The sequence below is a fragment of the Lynx rufus genome, unplaced genomic scaffold (genome assembly GCF_022079265.1).
Source record: "Lynx rufus isolate CCGP_SWC_20201006 ecotype Redwood Valley unplaced genomic scaffold, mLynRuf1.p SCAF_10, whole genome shotgun sequence".
Taxonomy (NCBI): domain Eukaryota; kingdom Metazoa; phylum Chordata; class Mammalia; order Carnivora; family Felidae; genus Lynx; species Lynx rufus.
The window spans coordinates 22,968,599-22,977,270 of record NW_025814824.1 but is presented as its reverse complement, the minus strand read 5'-3'; the positions used below and the strand labels follow the sequence as shown (position 1 = coordinate 22,977,270).

The following is an 8,672-nucleotide window of genomic DNA, read 5'->3' as shown; positions in this document are numbered from 1 at the left end:
TATTCCGAGTATTAAGATCTACAGGGTGTCAGTAACTGCACCGGATGGGCAGTAAAGGACTCTAAAATGAGATTATGTAGAAACTGGGACACTGGGTTATTGGCTGATCTATCCACATAGATGTTACAACCTCCAGTACTTTCTCTTCATGTTGCCTGCCCTGGGCCCCATCTCACCTATTGTCTCTCTCAGGACCTCCACAGAATCAGACTCTGCATTCTTTCTGTGACCTTAATGTTCAGATACTGCAGGGTCAATGGCATGACCCTTGACAAGAAGGATACCACATTTGTATCTTCTTGTTCAAAGAGGGCTTCAATGGTTTTTTAACACTGAACATTCACTAGGACACTCACTCCATTTTTGAGTTCCAGCCTCATGTGGCATCGCCTTCCCTCCAGAATCCTATTGTAAGCGTGGGAGAATCCTATTGTAAGGGTGGGTAGGTGTGCTGTCTTGGCCAAAAACAAAACAAAACAAACAAAAAAAAAAAACCAGCATTCCATGGAAAAGCCCCTAATTATCTGTATGCTGGTGCACAGTGTAGAACTCACCTCTGGTTCATAAACTGCAGGTCTTCTGGAGGAGATCTACCTTGGCTCCACTAAGGCCATGAATATCAAAGGTGGTACCTCCATCGTAATGGCAGAACTGTCCACACTAAAGGCAAGATCTTGTATATTGCCATCAAGTGTGGATAGAAGGAAGGAAGGAACCAAGGTCCCCTTCTCCAAAAGGGGGTGCCAAGCTTGACAGCTTCCAGTAGGGAACCCCCATGTCAAGTTTAACATGACCCACACGACAGATGCTTAAGCAGCATCTATGCTGTTCCTAGACCCTACCCCAACCAGCCCAAACACTCCCATTCAGAGTTCACCCACCTGTGGGATCCTCTGGTAACTGGAAGCCACTGTAACACTAGCAGGCAAGAAGGAAACAGTGGCTTAATCATTATGTTCTGAAAACTATACCTGTCTTTGATCCTCCTCAGATAGAGAAGACTTACTCTAAAAGGTATAAATCGTTCAATGAGGGTAAAGGAGAGAGCTGCTAAGAGGCAGAACAGAGCCCATCTCCTCAAATTTCATCAGAGAGGAAATGGGCTCGGACTACATGGTCCCCCAAGAGATCCCCCTCAACAGGGGGACTGGTCACCTTGAACCAACACAGTACACAGAACAGATATCACTGTTAGAGAAATGTTTACTGGGGAGAATGAAAGGGATTATTTTGTGGGATTCGGGCTGGGAAATTTCCCCCTCTGGAAATTCTGGAGAAGGGTTTTCTGTCTAAATGATAGACACAGATCTCCAAATACCGTGCCTTTAGCAGTGGTGAGAGTGGCTGGAGGCCCCTGGCCAGCTTGATGCCTGCAGGTGCAGTGTGGGTGCGGCACAGGCTCCCTGTGGGGCACAGACAGGCGATGGTTCTGACACAACAGCTGGCCCTTAAGTGCCACAGCTTCCTGGGGGTGTCTGCCCTTGTCCCTGATCTGTCTAATACTTGGAGAATGGCTGTGGCCCACAAACACAGCTTCTTGGTGACGGGACTTGGTATTTCTCTCTTTACAGGAGGGAGCCCTGTAGCTGAGAGGAGGCCCCTGGGCAGGCTGTGCCTGGCCCTGCACTTGTGCTTCCTTCCGAGGTTTCCCAAACTTGGCTGAGGACAGAAGGGGCTGTTGAGGACAGGTGCTATCTGTAGCACGCCGGTGCCCCATCTTCTCTTCCAAGAACTTCCCAACATCTTCCCTGAGTTTCTGAGCCTCGGTCCTCCCAGTAAAGGCAGCTCTACCTTGAACCATGCCTCTGCTTTGCACACATGACAGGATGCCCTTTTCCTGGGAGTTTTCTTGTCTTTTGCACTTTCTGCCAGGATTCAGCCATTGTAAAATAGCATTCATTTTTTTTGTAAGAAGGCTTTCAGGGGGAGGCTGACCCTTCTGTGATAGGGTGTGGGAGGATTGGCTCCCGGGCTTCTCCGCCAGTGTCACGTCCCGAGGAGGGCAACTCTTCCTTATAGGCTGGGATGTCCCCAACCCTGCATCCCCTCCACCAAACTCTTGTGCTTTGGAACACGGAGGGCTCACTGTCTCTGTAGCTGGTGGGAGATTCTTGTGCTGGTGCTTCCTTAAGACATGCTTAGGGACCCACGTATCCTGCTGCTGTTCCGTACCAATTCCTGTGTCCTGCACACGGACGTGAAGCACCTGGGAAGCTCCCATGTCCCCACTGGAGTCCTCCTGGTCATGAGTCAGGGAGGCCTTGGAAGTCGAGGGGGGCAGGTCGTTGCCTCTGCTCTGGGCCCAGCTCTGCTGTCTTTGCTCCAATTTAAGATTTAATTCCTTATACAGGCGTTTTGTTAAATTAGGATCTTGGGGAATTGATGTGTTTGGTGGGTGGCTTTTAATGGTCATGGTACGTTTGTCCTTATTTGCATTCACATTTATCATTTGGGGGCTTCCTGGCTGGCTGGTTGTCAAGCTATCTCTAGGTTTTGATTGACACCCATCTGGCTCCTCAGCCCTGAATAACTCCCTGGACACTTTGGGCACAGAAACAGGTTCTGGATTCACTACCATTTTGCCCTGTTGCATCTTGACTCTATCGCTGGGATTTACGGTCTTATCCTTTGGCTCACGCCTGGTGCCAGCTTGCCTTGCGGGCTGCTTTGAGGGCATTCTGTTGGCTGGCACAGTCTGTGTCTGGCTTGCTTTGCCTATGCTGCTATGTCTGATAGGTTGAAGAGTCTGTCTGCCATCCTTCATTTTCTGAACTTTTTCTGCAAGCCCATGGTTGATAGGACGCGGTGATTTTGCTGGGATTCCCTGTCCTTCCTTGCCCACAGTTGAGGTGGCAGGGAGAGAATGATCCAGGATGGGGGCTGAATTTGCTGTTCCCGCTTTGTCTCCATGGAGAGATTTAGAGCTTCCTCTAAGGGACTTAAAGTCCCCAGATTTAGAGTTGGCCTCTGAAATCAGGTTGGTTGAGCAGGGAAGGTCCGAATGGGATAAGGACTGGGATGGGGCCTCTTTCAATTTAAAGATAGCTATGGATTCAAGGTCCTTAGGGGGAACGCCCTCTACCATTCTATGATGGAATTGTTTAATATGGGACTCCAGCATCTGCTGTGCATTAGATTCAATGAAGGAAAGCTCCTGGGAGGTATTCAGGCAATATTCCCCACCCACTGATGGTGGCAGAACTCTCTGTTGTATTTCAGTGTGGGATTTCTCAGGATGAAGCAATGTCTGATTCATAGTGTGCCATGAACTATGCACGGTCCCGGGGAGCTGACCCTCATTGATTTCCTCCAACTTTTTGCTCAGATGTATTCTGAGGACATTTTCAAGTTGCCTTTGGCCTAGTCTCTCCACAGATGCCCTTGATGTATTCTCGGATGGGCTCATAAGTTCTTCCTCAGCATCATACCCCATATCCTTATCTGAAGAGCTCTCTGGGTCACTCAACAGATGATCTTTTGGCCCATTCTCTGGGTTGTTTCCCAGATCCTTCCCAAAGGGGTCCTCTAGCTGAAGCATTTCTGAGTCCCCCTCATGGAAGCTTTCAGGTGGGCTCAACCCAACATTTAGAGTGTTGCTACTCTGACTCTTAGAGGTCTGTTGGAGTCTACGATAGTGCCCCATCTCAGGTATGTTTGAAAAATTCTTCGGAGGCCTCATCAGTGATAGAGACTCGTGGATCCTGCGGGGAAGGCCCCACCGGTGCTGGATGAGCCTCTTTCGGAGGTGATGCTCTAGTTTCTTACGAAGCTCATCACTGAGAGGAAACTGTCCAGGAAGGATAGAGACTGCACCATGGGCCTGGATGGCCCGGCGGTTAGACAGGTTAGGAGCCGAAGGACAAAAGGCCTCATGGGATCTTTGAACCACAGCGGGTAAACCCCACAAACTTGCCTGTTGCTTCTGCAAAACATTCCATTCTAGGTCTTGAATTTCAGAGGGGATGAGAGACTCCAATTCATTCTGGGGTCTATGAAAACACACTCCACAGCTCTTAATCTGGGGTAGAGGACTAGATGGCAGGATTGGGAGTGGGGATTGAAGGTAGGTCTCAGGCTGGACTTGAGTGGTAGGCAGGGGCTGGGGTTGAGGCTGGGGTTGAGGCAGGATCTCAGGCAGGGCCTGAGGAAGTGGAGGGGGAAGTCCTGGGGATTCCTGGTCTGTGGAGGTAGAGATTCTATTGAAAATAAAGGTTGAGGAACGATCCTCTGAGACATGGGCAACAGAGGGCAAAGACTTAGTATGCAGAGTTGGGAGACCCCAGAAGAGCTGCAAAGGTGTTTGCTGTAAATGGACCTCTACCAAGGTTGTAGGATAGGGGGGCTGCTGATGCACATGCAGCTCCTTTGATTTGTCTTTGCTGTTCCAGAAAGGAAGGGAGGCTGCCAAGTCAGGCTGGGCAGCAACTGACTCTGACATTTTTCCCAAAGAATTTAGTGTGTAGTCTGGCCTGAGTTGTTTTGGAAAAGAACCCTTCTTTCCCTTCCATATCAAGAAATCACTCCTCTTTTGGACTTGTTTCTCCAGAAGTACCAGGACTTCGGGGCTGAGGAAAGACAGGTTACCAGGCTCTACAACGTAGGCCACAGGGTCTCCCCTGGAAGAAGCCTCAGAACGGAGGGCAAGAATCTCTTGGCTGAAATCACATTGAGCCAAGGTAGAAGGGAAGAAGTCTTTGGCATGAGTTTTCCATGAAGAGAAGTCTGAGACACACAAGCTTGCATGGTCAATGCCTGTGGTTGTTGGGATATGAGTGGACAATCCAACAGGGCCATCTGGAGATGAGTTCTCCGGAACAGGCTTCAAGGTGATGGAAATTGATTTAGATTGAGCCACAGTTAAAGTGCTGTCTGGTGGTGGTGAAACAGACAGGGTTGGTGGTGCATGATGACAAGCACAGGTCTCAGTGGGATTCTTTGTCTGGGACAACTCCGATAAGGAGTTGACATCTTGGGAAACGGTGGAGTCAAGAGAGAAGGTGGTATTTAGAGACAATTTGGCCTCTGGTTGAACAACAGGGTCCACTGTCTGAGCATCACATGGTGGGAGAGGGGAAACGGCAAGGGGTTGGGCTGGGAAATGGTCCTCAGGGAAATCAGATTCCAAGGGAGGACAAGGCTGTGGTAGCAAAGAGTGATCCGGTGGTGAGAGTGGAACATAGTCAGCCAAGGGGGTCATTGGGTTAGGTGGGAAGGTGGAGGCAAGTGGCAGGGAAGGCTCAGGCAGAGAAGCTGATGTTAGGTCTCCTGGAGGGTCTGCTGAGAAGGCAGGGGATGAAGTGAACAATGAGTCAGTCACAGGAGCTGTGGAACCCAAGGAAGTAGCATCTTCGAGGGCCTCTGGGTACAGCATCCGATTGATCTCAGCAGTTGTGTTATTACACACCTCACAGAAGGGGTCTGGACATAACAGTTGACGAAAGTGGATTGTATCACGTTGCCGGCCTAGGGGGCTGCAGGAGACAGGAGGTACAAAGCTGCAGCCAGGGCCAGAACAAGGGAAGGAGCACCTGCTGACCTGCCTAGGGAGGGGCCACCTGAAGCCTGCTGCTCCTTCACAATGCCCCACATTTATGACTTCATAATATACTCAGTAACCTTCACCCCAGGGCCCTCATTCACGTACCCATTCCTATGGCTACCCCCCTCCCATGACTGGCAGGTTGCACTGAATTCATACAATTGCATAAATCATGCTCTAGGAGGGATCAGGATAGAAGGGGAAAGAGTAGTCACCTCCTTATATTACTCATCAGCTTCCTTATCTCTTCCTCTTCTCTCTGAAGGCATTTCCAACCTGGGAAACCAGGACAGTGGGTTATATGTAGTGAAGGTAGAAACACAGGTATTATACAGGAGTCCCTTTGTGAGACACCCTTGCGATATTAGATTCTGAATGCCCCAATAATCGGTAGATGAGGTCAAATGGTCAATGATGTGACACATGGTATAGCATTAAAGTATTTCATTTACATTACATCATGTGATGCTCAAACCACCTCTGTGAAACACAGAAGGCCGTGGTTACCTCAGGGAGGAATCCTGAGTATCCGTGATGTCACACGTCTTGCACAAAATCAGGAGACAGAAGTTCTGACTCCTGACATCTCACACGGCCACCACTGGGCAACAACCATTGATTGCCCAGGTCCACCATGGCTCCACACTCAGGGTTGGGCAGAGCAAGGAATCTAAGGGCCTCCAGTTCTGAGTGTTCTGAGGCCTCCATTTTCAGAGGGGCACTGTGTCTAGTAGCTGATATCCTCAGAAATCATGGAACTGGAACCTCATGGGAAGGACAGGAAGGGTCACCCTTGGAGAGCTCATGTGGAACAAGCAGAACCTTACCTTTCAGTGTACTGCCTTTCCTCCTCCTCTTGGCTCTGCCCTGACGCTAGAATGAAAATGAAAGAATGAGGAGCCTGGGACTCATCTCTCACTCTGCTCTCAGAAATGGGAGACATTCTTGGGGTGCCTGGGTGGCTCAGACAGTTAAGCGTTTGACACTTGATTTCGGCTCAGGTCATGATCTCTGTTCACTGGTCTCCAGTGAATTCAAGGTCCCCATCTGTGCTGTCAGAGCAGAGACCGCTTGGGATTCTCTCTCTCCCTCTCTCTGCTCCTCCTGGGGCCACCCTCTGTGTGTGTGTGTGCACACATGTGTATACTTTCTAACTTAAGGAAAAAAAACAGAAACTGAGGACCAACAGTCACATCAGTGCTCCATCAGGTAGGACCCTGTATCCTGGGACAGAGCTTGGACCCTAGTCTCTGCTCAGTGTGTCTCAGAGGCTTAGCACTCTTCTGATCAGCCCAACATGAAGGCTCGGTCGAGTGAAATCTTACAGGAGAAGGTGACCCATGATCAAGTGCTGGGGAACCTTGTTCTCTTACACACATCCCATACTCTCTAAACCCAAACTAAGACTACAGAATCCTTATGTTTGGGATTTTATCCAAGACCCGCCACCACAGCCAGATAAGTACTAAACCTTAGTTAGTACTTTCTTAACCCTTAGCCCTGCCAGTACTCTCTTCCTAGAGGAGTGAATGTCTCTTCTTTTAGACTTCCCATTTTAGTTGTGTCTAATCCTACCAAACTCATTTTAAAATTTGGGACTAGAAGTAGAAACAATACGAATGTCTGTTCAGGACTCCCCCAGGATTCCTTACCTTTTGGATGGGTTTGGTGTTCCTAGTTGGAAATGGAATCCCCATGAGGTAGCACAGGAACAGAAGAAGCAACCCCAACCCATACAAGAAGGTGAAGTTGGGGTCAGTCTCGAAGCATGTTGAGCCAAAGCACAACATGGTTCAGTAGCACTATTCTGAAATGAGAGAATCACAAAGCTGCCTATAGGTAACTGAATCGCAAGGCTGCCTATAGGTAACTGAGCTCCGAGTGTGCCGATGCCTGACTATATAACTCTCCAGGCTTACATCACAGAGCACTGAAAAGTCACAAAAGGTTTCTGAGGGTGCGGGGAGGGGACAATTGGAGAGGGTGTGCCCAAAGCCCCTCCCCCACCTACCAGCCCAGAAGGTCCCTCCACCTCTCCTCCTGCAGGTCCCTCTGCCCTACCCTGCCATCCTGTTTTCCTACCTCATCTTTTCATCATATTGATGAGGGAGCATGAGGCTGGCTGAGGGGCCAAGCACAAGCTAGCACACAATCCCCTACCTGCCAGCTGTGGGCAATGTGTGATATTCCTTAGATAACTCCAGGCTACTCAAAACCAAGAAAGGAAAAAAACAAATGGCTGAACTGATAGAGTCTCCACCAGTTCACCAGAAAAAGGCAATCCTGTCAACAGCCTAATGTCCAGGAACCCCCTACTGTCTTAATGTTAACGCTTTGCCTGAGGGAAAAACAACCTTATCCTGACTATAGCCAGGCCTCCAATTATCTGAGTCTTTAGACTATGAAAATCCCTTTAGGAACTCTCTCTTGACTTTGTCTCCCCCTACTCCATAAAAGTATCCCCCAACACTTATAGTCCAGCTCTTTCTGCCCATGGGTCCTGTCCCTGTGCTTTAATAAAACCACCTTTTTGTACCAAAGACATCTTCAAGAATTCTTTCTTGGCCATTGGCTCCAGACCATCCCCCCCACCATCACCTCAAAACTTCATCATTTGGTCCCCAGCATGGCACGTTGAGTCTTTTCATTGGGACTCTGAGCCGGTGCAAATTCAGTGAGTATACTCTCTCTTTTCTTCCTTTACTCTTATTTCAGGGGCTTTTCGAGAAATATGGTCTTATTGGATGGAACACTTTCATATCGATTTCTCAGGCTGCAATTCTCTAACCCATGGCTACTCTACAGGGAGAAGAAAGCCTGCCTTTTGGCTGGAAGTTAGTACCCTGGCTAGAATGGTAATAAGACCCAGAAACTTGATGCCCTCTCTTTATTCTTGTCCTTTATACAAAGTTGTCTGTCTTGGGCATGGGACAGCCACCTAACTAACCAGGACAGCTGCCCATCTTAAGACTCTCATGTGAGGTTTCCTCCTCATTGGTCTAATGTGATCCCCTCCACATCTCTGGTCTAGCTGCTTCAGGCTGGGAGACCTCCACTGGCAGCCAGCCAAATCAGTACCTGATTGAATTAAAACCCAGTCAGGGACCGTTTTCTAGGGAAGTTGGCTGTAAAG

The 8,672-nt window shown here is 49.1% G+C and overlaps 1 protein-coding gene across 1 annotated transcript; it reads right to left on the bottom strand.

Annotated features, from left to right (window-relative positions):
• Window positions 1-1,225: 1,225 nt before the first annotated feature.
• Window positions 1,226-7,329, bottom strand: LOC124525084 (spermatogenesis-associated protein 31D4-like). Its single transcript, XM_047097557.1, has 4 exons — window positions 7,192-7,329; window positions 6,367-6,412; window positions 5,755-5,815; window positions 1,226-5,471 (listed from the first exon to the last, which is right to left on the bottom strand). The coding sequence occupies exons 1-4, from the start codon at window positions 7,327-7,329 to the stop codon at window positions 1,226-1,228; spliced, it is 4,491 nt and encodes a 1,496-aa protein (XP_046953513.1).
• Window positions 7,330-8,672: the final 1,343 nt, after the last annotated feature.